General features: G+C 42.5%; 1 protein-coding gene and 1 pseudogene across 1 annotated transcript in view; one reads left to right on the top strand and one right to left on the bottom strand.

Annotated features, from left to right (window-relative positions):
* LOC145484188 (tumor necrosis factor ligand superfamily member 15-like) overlaps positions 1-10914 on the top strand; it is a 48121-nt gene extending 37207 nt beyond the window's left edge. The window contains exons 3-5 of the mRNA XM_081462820.1: positions 8943-9026; positions 9344-9413; positions 10568-10914. Coding sequence (XP_081318946.1) covers positions 8943-9026; positions 9344-9413; positions 10568-10914 — 501 coding nt within the window. The remainder of the gene's footprint in view (positions 1-8942; positions 9027-9343; positions 9414-10567) is intronic.
* Positions 10915-12920: 2006 nt separating this feature from the next.
* On the bottom strand, positions 12921-18903 carry LOC145485601 (calcium/calmodulin-dependent protein kinase type 1-like; annotated as a pseudogene).
* Positions 18904-19747: the final 844 nt, after the last annotated feature.

Here is a 19747-nt window from a genome sequence, read left to right as displayed (position 1 = left end):
TGTAGTTGGTGTAGTTGGTGTAGTTGGTGTAGTTGGTGTAGTTGGTGTAGTTGGTGTAGTTGGTGTAGTTCATGTAGTTCATGTACTTCATGTAGTTGGTGTAGTTGGTGTAGTTGATGTAGTTCATGTAGTTGGTGTAGTTGGTGTAGTTCATGTAGTTGGTGTAGTGGATGTAGTTGATGTAGTTGTTGTAGTTCATGTAGTTCATGTACTTCATGTAGTTGGTGTAGTTGGTGTAGTTGGTGTAGTTGGTGTAGTTGGTGTAGTTGGTGTAGTTGGTGTAGTTGGTGTAGTTGGTGTAGTTGGTCTAGTTGGTGTAGTTGGTGTAGTTGATGTAGTTGGTGTAGTTCAAGTAGTTGGTGCAGTTGTTGTAGTTGATGTAGTTCATGTAGTTGATGTAGTTGTTGTAGTTCATGTAGTTCATGTACTTCATGTAGTTGGTGTAGTTGGTGTAGTTGGTGTAGTTGATGTAGTTGGTGTAGTTGGTTTAGTTGGTGTAGTTGGTGTAGTTGATGTAGTTGGTGTAGTTGGTGTAGTTGATGTAGTTGGTGTAGTTGGTGTAGTTGGTGTAGTTGGTGTAGTTGATGTAGTTGGTGTAGTTGGTGTAGTTGGTGTAGTTGGTGTAGTTGGTGTAGGTGATGTAGTTGGTGTAGTTGGTGTAGTTGGTGTAGTTGGTGTAGTTGGTGTAGTTGGTGTAGTTGGTGTAGTTGGTGTAGTTGGTGTAGTTGGTGTAGTTGGTGTAGTTGGTGTAGTTGGTGTAGTTGGTGTAGTTGGTGTAGTTGATGTAGTTGGTGTAGTTGGTGTAGTTGATGTAGTTGGTGTAGTTGGTGTAGTTGATGTAGTTAGTGTAGCTGGTGTAGTTGGTGTAGTTGGTGTAGTTGGTGTAGTTGGTGTAGTTGATGTAGTTGGTGTAGTTGGTGTAGTTGATGTAGTTGGTGTAGTTGGTGTAGTTGGTGTAGTTGGTGTAGTTGGTGTAGTTGGTGTAGTTGGTGTAGTTGGTGTAGTTGGTGTAGTTGGTGTAGTTGGTGTAGTTCATGTAGTTGGTGCAGTTGTTGTAGTTGATGTAGTTCATGTAGCTGATGTAGTTGTTGTAGTTCATGTAGTTCATGTACTTCATGTAGTTGGTGTAGTTGGTGTAGTTGATGTAGTTGTTGTAGTTGGTGTAGTTGGTGTAGTTGGTGTAGTTGGTGTAGTTGATGTAGTTGGTGTAGTTGGTGTAGTTGGTGTAGTTGGTGTAGTTGATGTAGTTGGTGTAGTGTGTGTAGTTGGTGTAGTTGGTGTAGGTGATGTAGTTGGTGTAGTTGGTGTAGTTGGTGTAGTTGGTGTAGTTGGTGTAGTTGGTGTAGTTGGTGTAGTTGATGTAGTTGGTGTAGTTGGTGTAGTTGATGTAGTTGGTGTAGTTGGTGTAGTTGGTGTAGTTGGTGTAGTTGATGTAGTTGGTGTAGTTGGTGTAGTTGGTGTAGTTGGTGTAGTTGGTGTAGTTGGTGTAGTTGATGTAGTTGGTGTAGTTGGTGTAGTTGATGTAGTTGGTGTAGTTGGTGTAGTTAGTGTAGTTGGTGCAGTTGGTGTAGTTCGTGTAGTTGGTGTAGTTGCTGTAGTTGGTATAGTTGATGTAGTTGGTGTAGTTGAGATAGTTGGTGTAGTTGGTGTAGTTGGTGTAGTTGGTGTAGTTGGTGTAGTTGGTATAGTTGGTGTAGTTGGTGTAGTTGAGGTAGTTGGTGTAGTTCAGTGGTGTAGTTGGTGTAGTTAATGTATTTGGTGTAGTTGGTATAGTTGGTGTAGTTGATGTAGTTGGTGTAGTTGGTGTAGTTGGTGTAGTTGGTGTAGTTGGTATAGTTGGTGTAGTTGATGTAGTTGGTGTAGTTGGTGTGGTTGGTGTAGTTGGTATAGTTGATGAAGTTGATGTAGTTGGTGTAGTTGGTGTAGTTGGTGTAGTTGGTGTAGTTGGTGTAGTTGGTGGAGTTGGTGTAGTTGGTGTAGTTGGTGTAGTTGGTGTAGTTGGTATAGTTGGTGTAGTTAGTGTAGTTGGTGTAGTTGGTATAGTTGGTGTAGTTGGTGTAGTTGGTGTAGTTGGTGTAGTTGGTGTAGTTGGTGTAGTTAGTGTAGTTGGTGCAGTTGGTGTAGTTCGTGTAGTTCGTGTAGTTGGTGTAGTTGGTATAGTTGATGTAGTTGGTGTAGTTGATATAGTTGGTGTAGTTGGTGTAGTTGGTGTAGTTGGTGTAGTTGGTATAGTTGGTGTAGTTGGTGTAGTTGGTATAGTTGGTGTGGTTGGTGTAGTTGGTGTAGTTGGAATAGTAGGTGTAGTTAGTGTAATTAATGTAGTTGGTCTAGTTGGTGTAGTTGGTGTAGTTGGTATAGTTGGTGTAGTTGGTATAGTTGGTGTAGTTGATGTAGTTGGTGTAGTTGGTGTGGTTGGTGTAGTTGGTATAGTTGATGTAGTTGATGTAGTTGGTGTAGTTGGTGTAGTTGGTGTAGTTGGTGTAGTTGGTGTAGTTGGTATAGTTGGTGTAGTTAGTGTAGTTGGTGTAGTTGGTATAGTTGCTGTAGTTGGTGTAGTTGGTGTAGTTGGTGTAGTTGGTGTAGTTGGTGTACTTGGTGTAGTTGGTGTAGTTGGTGTAGTTGGTGTAGTTAGTGTAGTTGGTATAGTTGGTGTAGTTGATGTAGTTGGTATAGTTGGTGTAGTTGATGTAGTTGGTGTAGTTAGTGTAGTTGGTGTAGTTGGTATAGTTGGTGTAGTTGGGGTAGTCGGTGTAGTTGGTGTAGTTGGTATAGTTGATGTAGTAGGTGTAGTTGGTGTAGTTGGTGTAGTTGGTGTAGTTGGTGTAGTTAGTGTAGTTGGTATAGTTGGAGTAGTTGATGTAGTTGGTATAGTTGGTGTAGTTGATGTAGTTGGTGTAGTTAGTGTATTTGGTGTAGTTGGTATAGTTGGTGTAGTTGATGTAGTTGGTGTAGTTAGTGTAGTTGGTGTAGTTGGTATAGTTTTTGTAGTTGGTGTAGTTGGTGTAATTGGTATAGTTGATGTAGTTGGTGTAGTTGGTGTAGTTGGTGTAGTTGGTGTAGTTGGTGTAGTTGGTGTAGTTGGTGTAGTTGGTGTAGTTGGTGTAGTTTGTGTAGTTGGTGTAGTTGGTGTAGTTGGTGTAGTTGGTGTAGTTGGTGTAGTTGGTATAGTTGGTGTAGTTAGTGTAGTTGGTGTAGTTGGTATAGTTGGTGTAGTTGGTGTAGTTGGTGTAGTTTGTGTAGTTGCTGTAGTTGGTGTAGTTGGTGTAGTTAGTGTAGTTGGTGCAGTTGGTGTAGTTCGTGTAGTTCGTGTAGTTGGTGTAGTTGGTATAGTTGATGTAGTTGGTGTAGTTGACATAGTTGGTGTAGTTGGTGTAGTTGGTGTAGTTGGTATAGTTGGTGTAGTTAGTGTAATTAATGTAGTTGGTCTAGTTGGTGTAGTTGGTGTAGTTGGTATAGTTGGTGTAGTTGGTATAGTTGGTGTAGTTGATGTAGTTGGTGTAGTTGGTGTGGTTGGTGTAGTTGGTATAGTTGATGTAGTTGGTGTAGTTGGTGTAGTTGGTGTAGTTGGTATAGTTGGTGTAGTTAGTGTAATTAATGTAGTTGGTGTACTTGGTGTAGTTGGTGTAGTTGGTGTAGTTGGTGTAGCTGGTGTAGTTGGTGTAGTTGGTGTAGCTGGTGTAGTTGGTATAGTTGATGTAGTTGGTATAGTGGGTGTAGTTGGTGTAGTTGGTGTAGTTGGTGTAGTTGGTATAGTTGATGTAGTTGGTGTAGTTGGTGTAGTTCGTGTAGTGTGTGTAGTTGGTATAGTTGATGTAGTTGGTGTAATTGGTGTAGTTGGTATAGTTGGTGTAGGTGGTATAGTTGATGTAGTTGATGTAGTTGGTGTAGTTGGTGTAGTTGGTGTAGTTGGTATAGATGGTGTAGTAAGTGTAGTTGGTGTAGTTAGTGTAGTTGGTATAGTTGGTGTAGTTGATGTAGTTGGTATATTTGATGTAGTTGGGATAATTAATGTAGTTGGTGTAGTTGGTGTAGATGGTGTAGTTGATGTAGTTGGTGCAGCTGGTGTAGTTGGTGTAGTTAGTGTAATTAATGTATTTGGTGTAGTTGGTGTAGTTGGTGCAGTTGGTGTAGTTGGTGTAGTTGGTGTACTTGGTGTAGTTGAGGTAGTTGGTGTAGTTAATGTATTTGGTGTATTTGGTATAGTTGGTGTAGTTGATGCAGTTGGTGTAGTTGGTGTAGTTGGTGTAGTTGCTGCAGTTGGCGCAGTTGCTGTAGTTGGTATAGCCGGTGTAGTTTGGTAGTTGGTGTAGTTGGTGTAGTTAGTGTAGTTGATATAGTTGGTGTAGTGGGTGTAGTTGGTGTAGTTGGTATAGTTGGTATCGTTGGTGTAGTTAGTGTAATTAATGTAGTTGGTGTAGTTGGTGTAGTTGATGTAGTTGGTGTAGTTAGTGTAGTTGGTGTAGTTGGTATAGTTGGTTTAGTTGGTGTAGTTGGTGTAGTTGGTATAGTTGATGTAGTTGGTGTAGTTGGTGTGGTTGGTGTAGTGTGTGTAGTTGGTATAGTTGATGTAGTTGGTGTAGTTGGTGTAGTTGGTATAGTTGGTGTAGTTGATGTAGTTGGTGCAGTTGGTGTGGTTGGTGTAGTTGGTATAGTTGGTATAGTTGGTGTAATTAATGTGGTTGGTGTAGTTGGTTTAAATGGTGTAGTTGATGTAGTTGGTGCAGCTGGTGTAGTTGGTGTAGTTAGTGTAATTAATGTAGTTGGTTTAGTTGGTGTAGATCGTGTAGTTGATGTAGTTGGTGTAGTTGATGTAGTTGGTGTAGATGGTGTAGTTGATATAGTTGGTGTAGTTGGTGTAATTGGTGTAGTTGGTGTAGTTGGTGTGGTTGATGTAGTTGGTCTAGTTGATGTAGTTGGTGTAGTTAGGGTAGTTAATGTAGTTGGTGTAGTTGGTGTAGTTGAGGTAGTTGGTGTAGTTCAGTGGTGTAGTTGGTGTAGTTAATGTATTTGGTGTAGTTGGTATAGTTGGTGTAGTTGATGTAGTTGGTGTAGTTGGTGTAGTTGGTGTAGTTGGTGTAGCTGGTGTAGTTTGTGTAGTTGGTGTAGTTAGTGTAGTTGGTGCAGTTGGTTTAGTTGGTGTAGTTGGTGTAGTTGGTGTAGTTGGTATAGTTGATGTAGTTGGTGTAGTTGATATAGTTGGTGTAGTTGGTGTAGTTGGTGTAGTTGGTGTAGTTGGTGTAGTTGGTATAGTTGGTGTAGTTGGTGTAGTTGAGGTAGTTGGGGTAGTTGAGTGGTGTAGTTGGTGTAGTTAATGTATTTGGTGTAGTTGGTATAGTTGGTGTAGTTGATGTAGTTGGTGTTGTTGGTGTAGTTGGTGTAGTTGGTGTAGTTGGTGTAGTTGGTATAGTTGGTTTAGTTGATGTAGTTGGTGTAGTTGGTGTGGTTGGTGTAGTTGGTATAGTTGATGAAGTTGATGTAGTTGGTCTAGTTGGTGTAGTTGGTGTAGTTGGTGTAGTTGGTGTAGTTGGTGTAGTTGGTGTAGTTGATGTAGTTGGTGTACATGGTGTAGTTGATATAGTTGGTGTAGTTGGTGTAGTTGGTGTAGTAGGTGTGGTTGATGTAGTTGGTCTAGTTGATGTAGTTGGTGTAGTTAGTGTAGTTAATGTAGTTGGTGTAGTTGGTGTAGTTGAGGTAGTTGGTGTAGTTCAGTGGTGTAGTTGGTGTAGTTAATGTATTTGGTGTAGTTGGTATAGTTGGTGTAGTTGATGTAGTTGGTGTAGTTGGTGTAGTTGGTGTAGTTGGTGTAGTTAGTGTAGTTGGTGCAGTTGGTGTAGTTCGTGTAGTTGGTGTAGTTGGTGTAGTTGGTATAGTTGATGTAGTTGGTGTAGTTGATATAGTTGGTGTAGTTGGTGTAGTTGGTGTAGTTGGTGTAGTTGGTATAGTTGGTGTAGTTGGTGTAGTTGAGGTAGTTGGTGTAGTTGGTGTAGTTAATGTATTTGGTGTAGTTGGTATAGTTGGTGTAGTTGATGTAGTTGGTGTAGTTGGTGTAGTTGGTATAGTTGGTGTAGTTGATGTAGTTGGTGTAGTTGGTGTGGTTGGTGTAGTTGGTATAGTTGATGAAGTTGATGTAGTTGGTGTAGTTGGTGTAGTTGGTGTAGTTGGTGTAGTTGGTGTAGTTGGTGTAGTTGGTGTAGTTGGTATAGTTGGTGTAGTTAGTGTAGTTGGTGTAGTTGGTATAGTTGGTGTAGTTGGTGTAGTTGGTGTAGTTGGTGTAGTTGGTGTAGTTGGTGTAGTTGGTGTAGTTGGTGTAGTTAGTGTAGTTGGTGCAGTTGGTGTAGGTCGTGTAGTTCGTGTAGTTGGTGTAGTTGGTATAGTTGATGTAGTTGGTGTAGTTGATATAGTTGGTGTAGTTGGTGTAGTTGGTGTAGTTGGTGTAGTTGGTATAGTTGGTGTAGTTGGTGTAGTTGGTATAGTTGGTGTGGTTGGTGTAGTTGGTGTAGTTGGTATAGTTGGTGTAGTTAGTGTAATTAATGTAGTTGGTCTAGTTGGTGTAGTTGGTGTAGTTGGTATAGTTGGTGTAGTTGGTATAGTTGGTGTAGTTGATGTAGTTGGTGTAGTTGGTGTGGTTGGTGTAGTTGGTATAGTTGATGTAGTTGATGTAGTTGGTGTAGTTGGTGTAGTTGGTGTAGTTGGTGTAGTTGGTGTAGTTGGTGTAGTTGGTATAGTTGGTGTAGTTAGTGTAGTTGGTGTAGTTGGTGTAGTTGGTATAGTTGGTGTAGTTGGTGTAGTTGGTGTAGTTGGTGTAGTTGGTGTAGTTGGTGTAGTTGGTATAGTTGATGTAGTAGGTGTAGTTGGTGTAGTTGGTGTAGTTGGTGTAGTTGGTGTAGTTGGTGTAGTTGGTGTAGTTGGTGTAGTTGGTGTAGTTGGTGTAGTTAGTGTAGTTGGTATAGTTGGTGTAGTTGATGTAGTTGGTATAGTTGGTGTAGTTGATGTAGTTGGTGTAGTTGGTGTAGTTGATGTAGTAGGTGTAGTTGGTGTAGTTGGTGTAGTTGGTGTAGTTGGTGTAGTTGGTGTAGTTAGTGTAGTTGGTATAGTTGGTGTAGTTGATGTAGTTGGTGTAGTTGGTGTGGTTGGTGTAGTTGGTATAGTTGATGTAGTTGATGTAGTTGGTGTAGTTGGTGTAGTTGGTGTAGTTGGTGTAGTTAGTGTAGTTGGTATAGTTGGTGTAGTTGATGTAGTTGGTGTAGTTGGTGTGGTTGGTGTAGTTGGTATAGTTGATGTAGTTGATGTAGTTGATGTAGTTGGTGTAGTTGGTGTAGTTGGTGTAGTTGGTGTAGTTGGTGTAGTTGGTATAGTTGGTGTAGTTAGTGTAGTTGGTGTAGTTGGTATAGTTGGTGTAGTTGGTGTAGTTGGTGTAGTTGGTGTAGTTGGTGTAGTTGGTATAGTTGATGTAGTAGGTGTAGTTGGTGTAGTTGGTGTAGTTGGTGTAGTTGGTGTAGTTGGTGTAGTTGGTGTAGTTGGTATAGTTGGTGTAGTTGATGTAGTTGGTGTAGTTGGTATAGTTGGTGTAGTTGGTGTAGTCGGTGTAGTTGGTGTAGTTGGTATAGTTGATGTAGTAGGTGTAGTTGGTGTAGTTGGTGTAGTTGGTGTAGTTGGTGTAGTTAGTGTAGTTGGTATAGTTGGTGTAGTTGATGTAGTTGGTATAGTTGGTGTAGTTGATGTAGTTGGTGTAGTTAGTGTATTTGGTGTAGTTGGTATAGTTGGTGTAGTTGGTGTAGTTAGTGTAGTTGGTATAGTTGGTGTAGTTGATGTAGTTGGTATAGTTGGTGTAGTTGATGTAGTTGGTGTAGTTAGTGTAGTTGGTATAGTTGGTGTAGTTGGTGTAGTTGGTGTAGTTGGTGTAGTTGGTGTAGTTAGTGTAGTTGGTATAGTTGGTGTAGTTAGTGTAGTTGGTATAGTTGGTGTAGTTGGTGTAGTTGGTGTAGTTAGTGTAGTTGGTATAGTTGGTGTAGTTGATGTAGTTGGTATAGTTGGTGTAGTTGGTATAGTTGGTATAGTTGGTGTAGTTGATGTAGTTGGTGTAGTTAGTGTATTTGGTGTAGTTGGTATAGTTGGTATAGTTGGTGTAGTTGGTGTAGTTAGTGTAGTTGGTATAGTTGGTGTAGTTGATGTAGTTGGTATAGTTGGTGTAGTTGATGTAGTTGGTGTAGTTAGTGTAGGTGGTATAGTTGGTGTAGTTGGTGTAGTTGGTGTAGTTGGTGTAGTTGGTGTAGTTAGTGTAGTTGGTATAGTTGGTGTAGTTAGTGTAGTTGGTATAGTTGGTGTAGTTGGTGTAGTTGGTGTAGTTGGTGTAGTTAGTGTAGTTGGTATAGTTGGTGTAGTTGATGTAGTTGGTGTAGTTAGTGTAGTTGGTATAGTTGGTGTAGTTGGTGTAGTTGGTGTAGTTGGTGTAGTTGGTGTAGTTAGTGTAGTTGGTGTAGTTGGTGTAGTTAGTGTAGTTGGTATAGTTGGTGTAGTTGGTGTAGTTGGTGTAGTTGGTGTAGTTGGTGTAGTTGGTGTAGTTAGTGTAGTTGGTATAGTTGGTGTAGTTGATGTAGTTGGTATAGTTGGTGTAGTTGATGTAGTTGGTGTAGTTAGTGTAGTTGGTGTAGTTGGTATAGTTGGTGTAGTTGGTGTAGTTGGTGTAGTTGGTATAGTTGATGTAGTTGGTGTAGTTGGTATAGTTGATGTAGTTGGTGTAGTTGGTGTAGTTGGTGTAGTTGGTGTAGTTGGTGTAGTTGGTGTAGTTGGTGTAGTTGATGTAGTTGATGTAGTTGGTGTAGTTAATGTAGTTGATGTAGTTGGTGTAGTTGCTTTAATTCGTGTCGTAGGATTAGTTGGTTTCCTACGTGTAGTTTGTGTAGGTAATGCAGGTGGTGTATCTCTCTTGATGGTTATTATAGGCTGAAAAGGGCGAAAAAGGTGACACAGGAGCAAAAGGTGAAAAGGGAGATGCTGGGACGGCTCCTTGTAATTGTCGTTTGCAGGTAAGAAACTGTCGTTTACTATGAGCGATGAGAGGAAATTTTTCGGTTTATCATACTCCTCCTATCCACGAACGTCAAAGGTCTAAAATCAGTACAGAGTCCCGAAGCAATGACATGTAATTATTTTACTGAAGTTTACCCAGTTTGAAGGGAATTTTTGTTTAACCCAGAAGAAAAATGGATGAAAGTGCTGGACTGCTCATGTTTTAGTTTAAGAGCACTTGCATGTATTGTATCAATAGAAGTCCGATTTTTGTGTGCTCATTCCGAAATGTATAGTGTAATTTACCGATTCCTTTTGTCGTCTCTTTGAATAGGATCCAAAGAAACCTTCCGCACACATTGAGGGTGCTAACCGAGGAGATGTCAGTTATAAAGTAAATGAAGGTAAAAGTTGATGGTTGGGACTTTTGGATACTGGTGGCAGAATTCAGTGGTGCTACGGCTGCATGCAAGAAAGCAAAGAGACGAATATTATAGATTAAGGAATTAAAAGAAAGGCTAAAAAGCCATCAGATGGAAAACTGTAACGGGAGCACACTTCTTTCAGAATCGGTCCATTTTGGTGTCTGTTTTTTTTCTAAATTTTGTGTAACTTAATGGTCCTTAACTGTTTTTTCCCTGTCTAGCTTATTAATGTAATATTTCTCCACCCCTTTTATCATCCTTCACAGATACCTTAAAAATTACTCAAACTTTCTTGAAATTACATAGCACCTTTCACTGTAAGCTTATGAGAGCCTTTTTATAATTTAAAGGGCTAATGAGAAATACTGCTATAAGGTGGGTAAAACACGGAGAACGATTTCGCTAGAAAATGATGTTTTCGAAATTCTGTACCATAGGGGAATCTTTGTTTACAATATTTCTCACATTACCATTTCGATTCTGCTTCGAGTTACAAAAATACCTTTTTTGAATATTGAAATGGCATGGTACGATTTACTGTCCGAAGGAATATAATCTGATGTATTACATACTTTTTTGGAGACGGGGGGTTTAAAAACTCAAATTTTTATTACCGCTTTTGTCCCCCACACATTTTGCTACTTCTGAAATGCAACATATCTCCTTCAATATGACACCAATTACTAAGTTTCAAAGGCTCTTTTAACAATGCCAGGAGTCAATTCGTATCCATCTCGATGCCCTCTGATTGCAAAGTCGTATGCTAATAACGCAAAATGTAAAAAATGAAAACAATGATCGCCCCATAAGATAAGATAACATAAGATAAGATAAGGTAAGATAAGATTTGTATTAGTAACAACCAATCTACTTGTACTAGTAACAACCACTTTGTATTAGTAACAACCATTCTAGTTGATAGCGCTTTTCAAAAACTGCTTAACATAGAAATTTTACCTTGTGATAAGTGATTTTTGAAACTGCTTTTTTTAGTGATAACTTGTCAAGAGCTGGACAAATGACGGAGAATAACGTTCTGTTACTTAGAAGTAATATGTGCGATGTCACCGGCAGTAGACGTAAGGATTTAACAACAGAAATGCTCATCAAACAGTTCATGTTATGTCTCGTAGTCATAAAAGACTGGATTCTCAAGGCTCCGTACAGCCATCTTGCAGGCGGTATGAAGTACCACGACGGTAAGCTGACGGTGCCCATCTCTGGAAGGTACTACATCTACGAACAGATTTACTACCGCGGGAAAAGCGGGAAACCCGTAAGGATTTCTATCCTTGTGAACAACAAAGTCGTCGCAATGGTTCATCCACCACATACGTTACGAAATACAGAACTTGCATATTCCACAGGCGGGGTGTTTCGCCTTCAAGCTGGTGACGTCATTACGGTGGTGGCTACACAGTGGGCTGGGATAGCTTACATGTACACGTACCACAGTTTCTTTGGCGCATTCTTGATCTGAACGCCCCTTAAAGGTCTCGTCCGGGATAGCTCCTTTGCAAAAGATAGTGTAATTAGAGCGAGTTACCTAAGTTGTGATTACCAGTACTTTGATCTGACAGCAGTTCGTAAAATTATTTTTGGTTGTTCTATGATGGTATGAATTTATGGTTTAAATAAAAAATAAAGGATTATAAAAGAGGGCAATCATTGAAGATTTGTCCATTTCGCACTGAGCATCAATGCAGAAAGTGATACATAGCTATGGAAAGGATAAACCTTATCCATCAATACTCTCTACTCTTGCTACCCTCGTAATATTCCCATCAAAATGTTACCTGTCATCTGGCCAAAATCACGGTCTATCAGCCAGGGTTTTATACATTATGCTGGCATGACATTGAGGCGAAAGAATCTAGCATTATGCTGGAATAATACTGGCAAAACCTTGTTGACGGGTGGGATCACGGCCTTGGGCAGGCAGATAGAAATATGTTACTACCTGGTGGTCTCAACATGGAAGAGAGCTTCCAGATTTGTTTCAGCATGTAGGATGTTTTTGCTGGTTCAACCCTCTTCTGCTGCATCAGAGCGAGAGTTTTTATTACAAGGTATAAAACTCATCTCTTAATAACCAAGCCAGAGGAGTAGAAGATTGCATTGACGGGTTCCTCATGCTTCAATATAACCAGAGTAAATATTAGCTTTTTAGGTGACCATAGTGGTTCATAACAGTGACGCCTTTCGAGCATAATAATGAGATTATTTGAGCATGAAGTAAAAGCGAAAAATAACCCGTGAGAGAGCAAAGTAACGGCAGAATAGCAACAGACCACAATTGGCCTACAGTCACATTGAAGAAAAAGTTTGACGGGTTTGACAATAATGTCTGCATGTCGCTTCGGTGTTAATCTCAACCATGTGAATTACTTTTTTTTCTGAGAGTGCCCATAAACAAACGAAGAATTCAATCGCTGGTTCAAACTATCCATCGCCTATTCCAGTTAAAATACTTTATCATCCTTCCTTCAGTGACAAATACTTCACACCTGGTGAGTCTCACGTGGTATGACGTGCTCACCTTATATTGCTCACGGAGACGCACAGAGTTTTGGACGTCATCTATACTTTGTGAGACTCTTTGTTACTACGTAAATATTTTTGAAGTTACGAAGGGAAGGGGAGGAAAACGGAATCTCACTTTATCATCCTTCCTTCAGTGACGAATAATTCACAGCTGGTGAGTCTCACGTGGTATGACGTCATCACCTTATATTGCTCACGGAGACGCAGGGAGTTTTGGACGTCATCTATACTTTGTGAGACTCTTTGTCACTACGTAAATATTTTTGAAGTTACGAAGGGAAGGGGAGGAAAACGGAATCTCAGTCCATCCAACCCCCGGTCGGAAGATAGAAAAACATCCCGGTCTAAATAGGTTAAGAACCAGGTGCGAAGAACATACTGGTAGAATCTCGGCAATAGTTCTACATGGAGAAAAGGCCGTTGTGGTGCCGGACGGTTCGGAGCAAGCTTGACCTAACATATAAGAGATTTCTTACACGACAGAAAGTGTAACCACGGACTGGGAATACAACATCAGCTTTAATAGCGAAATTCTGATGTAGAACCTGACGTTTTTTTAGATTAAAAAAAAGACAACAAGAAAAAAGCAAACAATAAAAACGGGAAATAAAAGAAAGAGAGAAAGAAGGATAAAAAAGGGCTATTGAAAAGTATATTTTACACATATTTTAATTCTTTTAGAAGAGTGAACCCAAAAAATGAAGAGCTCATCTGGAACAGCATACCGGCACCTAGTTCAACACTTGGAAAATATTGCGCTGGTAATGGAACAAGATGATTGGTTGGTTTTAATTACTGACCTCTGAGCTAACTTAATCGCGTAAGAAAAATAGCACTGCTTGGCAGATGACTCAGATGCTTAGAAAATACCTTTATGAAAACAAGGAATAAAAGTGAAAATAAAAGCATCAAAGTAAATTTCCGATTTCCTTATTGTGTTTGTTATCTTGAAACAAAATTCCTGGTAAAATGTCCAATTTTCTCCTCCTCATTTTCTTCAATGCCCGATCTCCATGGATGATTCAGAGCTTTAAAAACTGTTACTCGCTTGTAGCGTCATCTGACACTTGGTCTCAGTAGCCCGACCCCATGTTAGCATCCTTCAACAATCAATAACATCAATTTTTTGTCATCATTTTGCCAGAATGGTGGATATCCCACAAGTTACGAGAACAGAATTATTCCGCATGCCCAGATGTCAACTGCTGGACCAACAGAATCGGTTAGGGAGAGGAATTCATACAGAAGCTTTAACTGCCAACTGCTAGGCATCACCCTCGTCAGCCGTTGACCAGGAACTATGGTAGTTTCGGCGGCTAGCAACGGGACTACAGTTCCTGGCGCCGCCAGCGGCAGATGCCACTGGGTGATGCCTGGTCAGGCGTAATAGCAGCAAGCGTGTGGTGTATGCACAAGGAGAGTCCAGGCAGCAGAGAGCTTTACTGGATGCAGTTTAATAAGATATTGTGATCAGCACAGATTTAGGCACTGCGCGATGACTGCCAGATCCAGTTGGATGCTGCCTCCGCCTCTTCTTGAAGAGCCTTGATTGTTGCTCGGAGAGCTTTCTTTGGGAGTCCGATGTTTGACAGGAAGGACCTGGTCGATCTTGCAATGAAGCCGCGGCAACCGACTTCGACGGGTATAACACTGCAGGTCCAGCCACGATCTTCACAGCTAGCACGGAGAGGCTCGTAACGGGTTCTCTTGCGTTCGTTAGCAAAGTCAAAGTTCCCTTCCCAAGGCACAGTTAGTTCGACCAGATGCACGCATTTACGGGAGTCGGACCAGATTAAGATGTCTGGGCGCACAGTTGTGATGGCAATGTGACATGGAAAATGCAGGGCTTTAGATAGATCAGCCAGCATTTGCCAGTCTTGGGCACCCTTAAGTAGCCTCGACTGTTTCGCTCTCTTCACAGCGGCTGGTTGGGGCTGCGCATTGGTCCTGTGTGGCTTCAGCTAGAACCCGCAACACTCTGTTGTGCCTCCAGGTGTACTTCTGAAGTGACTTATTGCAAGCCGTTGTTAACACATGCTCTAGAGTGGTACGCGTTTGGTTGCACGCGCGGCAAATGTCGTCGTCGATAATACCCCACTGTTTGAGGTTTGTAGGCGTAGGAAGGAGGTCGTACGTAGACCTCAGTAGGAAGCTGATCCTCAGTGGCTCCATCTCGGCAAGGGTGGGCCAGCTGAGTTTTCTCTGCTCTGCCTCTTCCCAGCACGACCAAGCACACTGTTTAGCGAAACCAGCTGCTGTAGCTGATCTTCTTTCTTCGTCGATGGCGCGTACCTCCTCGATGATCATCTCACGACGGCCTTTTGGACCCTGCGCAGAGAACCAGCGATGTACGTCATTACCCAGACCAGCTCTACTATCTTGCACCGCAACTACGATGTCCTTAATTCGAAGGCTGGCTTCTGCTTCAGTTACGGCCTGTTAAGCAGTCCATTTCCGGCCAGATTTCACCACGGGTTGTACCTCGCGGATCACTTGGTCAGGCGAATCCCGGAGCATCATGTGGAGACGCACCTTGCCAGCCTTAAATTCATACAAAACTGAAGAAAGTGATAGCTGTACCTTTGCCGAGCGGCTGTACAGCCCGACAGTTGTAAAGCTGGGAGGGACCCCTAGCCATTTCCTGAGGCATTTGCTGACGTGCCGTTGGATTGTTTCAACACGAGTGAGTGTTACCTCGTAAATCTGTAGTGGGCAAAGCAGACGAGGAAGGAAGCCATGCTGGAAAATCCATGCCTTCAGCTTTCCAGGGAGATCTGTCTCACTGATGGCTATTAAACCTTCCTTTGCAGTTTTCTCAATTTCGGTACCGCGATGGCGGTCAGTAAGTGGGATGCTATACCACCGGCCGAGACTCTTTACAGGTTGCTCTTTAACGGTTGGAATCTGGTCGCCACCAATGGAGAAGTGGATTTCTTTGACTTGTCCGTGCACGATGGAGAGACTGCGGCATTTCTTGGGCTTGGCTTTCATACGGCACCATGCAAAAAGCTCATTCAGGCGCTGAAGGAGGGGCTCTGTCCCAGTCCTGGATTAAGTAAGAGTTGTAACATCGTCCATAAACGCTTTCATTGGTGGTAGCACTATGCCTCCATCCACTATCTCCCCCTCAGTTGCATCTTTGGCTCCCCGTAACAGCATCTCCGTAGACATAATGAACAAGAGTGGAGAGATGACGCAGCCCATCATGATGCCAATCTCCAACGATTGCCAGTTGGTTGTGTAGCGCTGGGTAGTAAAGCGCATGAAGGCTGAGTCGAAGTACTTTTGCAGGAGCACTTTGATCTTTCCTGGGATGTAAAAGAAGTCGAGGGAACGATAGATCAGGTCATGGGGGACTGATCCGTAGGCATTGGCGATGTCAAGCCAGACCACATGCAGTTCACTTTTGTCTTGCTTGGCCGTCCGGATAGAGTTCCAGATCATTTGAGCATGCTCCAGGCATCCACGGAACCCTGGGATACCGGCTTTCTGTACAGAGGTATCAATAAGCCCATTGTCCATGAGGAAGTTTGTCATTCGGCGAGCGATAACGCCAAAGAAGATCTTGCCCTCTACGTTAAGCAGCGAAATCGGGCGACAGTTGCCAATGCCAACTGAGTTCTTCTCTTTGGGGATTTGGATGCCATCCGCGAGGCACCAGTCTTGAGGTATCAGGTCCTCTTTCCAGGCCCGTTGCAGGAGGACCGTGAGCTCGCCAAGCACGAGCGGACAGTTCTTATACAGCTTGTAGGATAAGCCATTCATGCCAGGAGCACTCTTGGTACGGGCTGTCCGCACGGACTCACGAACTTCTTTCGCTTTGAGGTTGGACATATCAAAGTCTACACCTGGTGGGGGTGGCCTCGTAATGCCGTGCATGTGAGGCAGCGGCACATCTCGACAGGAATCGGAGTGGGTCTTTTTCAAGTGCTCTTCCAGCTCCTCCTGGGGCACATCCAGAACACCGCTCTTGCTTTCAGTGAACAGTGATTTGGCGAAGGCATACGGGTTTTTGTAGAAAGCATCCCTGGTCTTCCGCTTTCGCTTCCGTCGCTTCCGTTGGTTCTCGGCACGAGACAGGACGAGTATCTGCTTCTTAATGTCGTCCAGTAGGGTTCTTAGTCCAGCTTTCTCATGCTCAGGAGCTTCCTTCAGTTGGCGCTTTAAGGCTCTCTGGTTTTTCCGCAGTTGTCCTTTCCTCACCTGCCTTCTGTTAGGTCTCTTCACTACTCCTAGCCTCCCGTTCTTTGACTCTACCGCACCGAGTTTCTCGAGACATGTTTCATATACCACACTACTAAATAGGCTAAGCTGGTTGACCGTACTCCCTCTGAGTCGGGAGCGGAGGATGATACTCAGGTCACTATCTAGTTGCCCATTGCATTGCCTTTAGCCCATTGGATTTTGGCATTGCTAGTGGAGGCACCAGGCGGCTGACGCGAATAGGCTATGGGCTCTTGAGCACTGTGGCTTAAATCCGGGCTCTGGTTCCCATCAATCGACTTATTTCCTTCACTAGGAAGGTTGCGTTGCTGTCGGTTGGCACACCATCGTGATTGATGTGTTCACAGTCCACGAGCATTGCCAAAGCTCTTACCGCAGTGGCAGGTCGAAATCGTAGGCAGTGTCGGGTCGTCATCAAGATTATCGATGGTGGGTGTTAGATTCTCTCCCCCTGTTCGGACACCCTGGGAGCATATCTCATTTAAGCTGCTAGAAGTCAAGGTTAGTTACAGCATGTGGGGGACTAGCCCAGCACACTGATTGCACCATCTTTCCGGCTGTCATCTCTTGTGGTTGAGAACGCACCACCAGTCTATTCCAGGGCGTCACCAGTCTATTCCAAGGCGTCACCAGTCTATTCCAAGGCGTCACCAGTCTATTCCAGGGCGTCACCAGTCTATTCCAGGGCGTCACCAGTCTATTACAGGGCGTCACCAGTCTATTTCAGGGCGTCACCAGTCTATTCCAGGGCGTCACCAGTCTTTCCTAGACGTCACCTTACTATCCAGGGAGTCATACATAGAGGAATTCATACAGAGGCTTTAACTGCCAACTGCTAGGCATCACCCTCGTCAGCCGTTGACCAGGAACTATGGTAGTTTCGGCGGCTAGCAATGGGACTACAGTTCCTAGCGCCGCCAGCGGCAGATGCCACTGGGTGATGCCTGGTCAGGCGTAATAGCAGCAAGCGTGTGGTGTATGCACAAGGAGAGTCCAGGCAGCAGAGAGCTTTACTGGATGCAGTTTAATAAGATATTGTGATCAGCGCAGATTTAGGCACTGCGCGATGACTGTCAGATCCAGTTGGATGCTGCCTCTGCTTCTTCTTGAAGAGCCTTGATTGTTGCTCGGAGAGCTTTCTTTGGGAGTCCGATGTTTGACAGGAAGGACCTGGTTGATCTTGCAATGAAGCCGCGGCAACCGACTTCGACTTCGACGGCTATTGTTTCAGGGGCGATACCTCACGCTTGATGACGTCAGAGTTCCATGGAAGTCGACGACCCAGTCCAAAATCTGTAAGTTTCACGATCGTTTTACCATCAACTTTTTGAAACAGAATTTTTTCAGATTTAATGTCACGGTGAGCAATTGTCTTCCGGTGAAGGTACTCAAGACCCTCCATATAAGCTGAAGTAAAAACAAAAAGAATGTGCAATTGTTTTATCAAAACTCATTCAATATATAAGACGAGAAAAATGTTGCCATATAATGTGCTCCTCATATTTCTATTATTCACAACATTGGCTCCCTAACTTAAATGCATAAACGACGGTCACCGGCTGCATTAGCCTGCGTTACGGGCATGATTTCTTGCACTAGACCTTTGTTTCCGTAGTAAAGCGAGCAGAGAATCTCCCCATTTTTGTACCACAGTAGTGGTGTGCGTTTGCTTCTGGCTGTCTTGTTTCGTTTTTGTTCCGCGTGGCCAAAAGTCTCTTCTTATTTTCGAACCCAAAATTTAATCAGCGCTCTTTATTGTTCTCTTTATTATGCATGCCAATTACTTACTTTCTGATTGCAATAAATCATTTGCATTCTTCTCAGTCTAAATATGCAATAAGAGCGTTCAATTCCAAATGGAAATGCGAAAAATTAGACGTCGTGGTCCACTTTCAGTAGACGACGCAGAATTTGGTCATTTCGTGTTGCTATTTTGCAGAGGACGGCAAAGAAAGGTATACTATGTGATAATTAAGTTGTTTTCCAGAATGACGGTGGAAAACAGCATGCAAAGAGCACTGAAATTATTACACAATAAAACTGCCACTTTGCCATAAGATTTGGGCGTGCTAATTGAAAGTCGCAACATTTCTCTCCAGGTGTTATCAACTGAAAACGTAATTTAGCAATTTGTTTTATTTTCTATTGTTTCTCTACATCGTAAAGCTATTATAACTCCATTTGCCTCCATTATTTCATAAATTTTGCTTACGCAAAACATTTTACTTGCTAACTTCTCGGTCGTTAATACAGTCTGCTGCCCAATATAAGAGTAAATTAAAAATAGCTTAATTAATAGATCATTGAGTTAGCATATAATATTTGAATAACAGAACTTGGTTTTCCGCAATGCACTCGAAAGCAGGTCTATGGACACACTGAGAAACGTTCACACCCGCTTACTCATAGCCTTTCAGAGTCTCTTTAAACTCGGCTGCTTGCCTCACCAGTGAAACCCACGCTTTAGTATTAATAGGAGGTATGAACACATTAGTCTTTTCAGTTCTTGGAACGTTATCGTGGGAACAATGTCAAACAACCTAAGCTATTTCTAAGCAATGTGAGCAGATTGGTAAGAATAAATTTTATATAATGAAACGTTTGTAATTTTTGTCCACACTCATTACAAGCTCTAACCACTCAGACGTATATTTGTTGTCATTTTCCGCGCTAAATTCAGAAGTGAACTTTGCTTTGACATCTTGGTACATAGTTCTAGGATGGCACCAAAAGCTTGTTTAATTAACCGTTGTTGACTGCCTATGTGAAACGTTGACCTTGCTAAACCATTGGAGACTGCCCAGCTGCACGCATTATGTTGGCCCGAGGAAAGGGGGGTGCAGTACAGTAGTGTAATAGTGTTGGCTGGGCAGTCCATGCGAACAGATGACAGTGCTAAGCCATTGAAGAATGACCTACTGCACACATTACACTGCCCTAAGAAAGGGACGCGAGGATGCAGTAATGTAATATGGAAATAGAATATAAACCTTTTTAATGCTTAACTCGAAAATTATGGGTTTGTTTCAGCGAAGAACAAACTGTTTGATTTAAAGAACCGCGCACTTATCATCCAAGCTAGCAAGCGAGTCATCGAACTTGGGAGACCCAGGCTAGCTTTGGCCCCAGATTTAAAACTAACTGGCAAAAATGTGCCAAATTTTTCCTTATTGATACAATCAGAAATGGTTGATGGCGTTTAAATCTCTGTCCTATATCTTATATGCTTTCTAGAGAGAAAAGTGGCCTCGGGCAAATGATTTTCCTGTGAGAATACATGTGAAGTCAAGAGAGCACAGTTTTACCGCCCACTGAATGCTGATTGGTTAATTAAAATTTCAGACACATCGATCGTATGTCAATGAACTTTTCCGCCGGTATGGCGGCCATTTTGAATTCTATTGTTTCAAATAGCTATTATGGGATGCTCAGGGGGAAATCAGTTTATGTATTTGCGCCCTGAGCATCCCGTAATAGCTATTTGAAACAATTGCCGGTTTACACTATCACGCCATCAAAAATAAAAATCGGAACCATTCAATAAA

The sequence above is a fragment of the Orbicella franksi genome, chromosome 4 (genome assembly GCF_964199315.1).
Source record: "Orbicella franksi chromosome 4, jaOrbFran1.1, whole genome shotgun sequence".
Classification (NCBI taxonomy): domain Eukaryota; kingdom Metazoa; phylum Cnidaria; class Anthozoa; order Scleractinia; family Merulinidae; genus Orbicella; species Orbicella franksi.
This window is presented reverse-complemented; position numbering and strand designations above follow the sequence as displayed.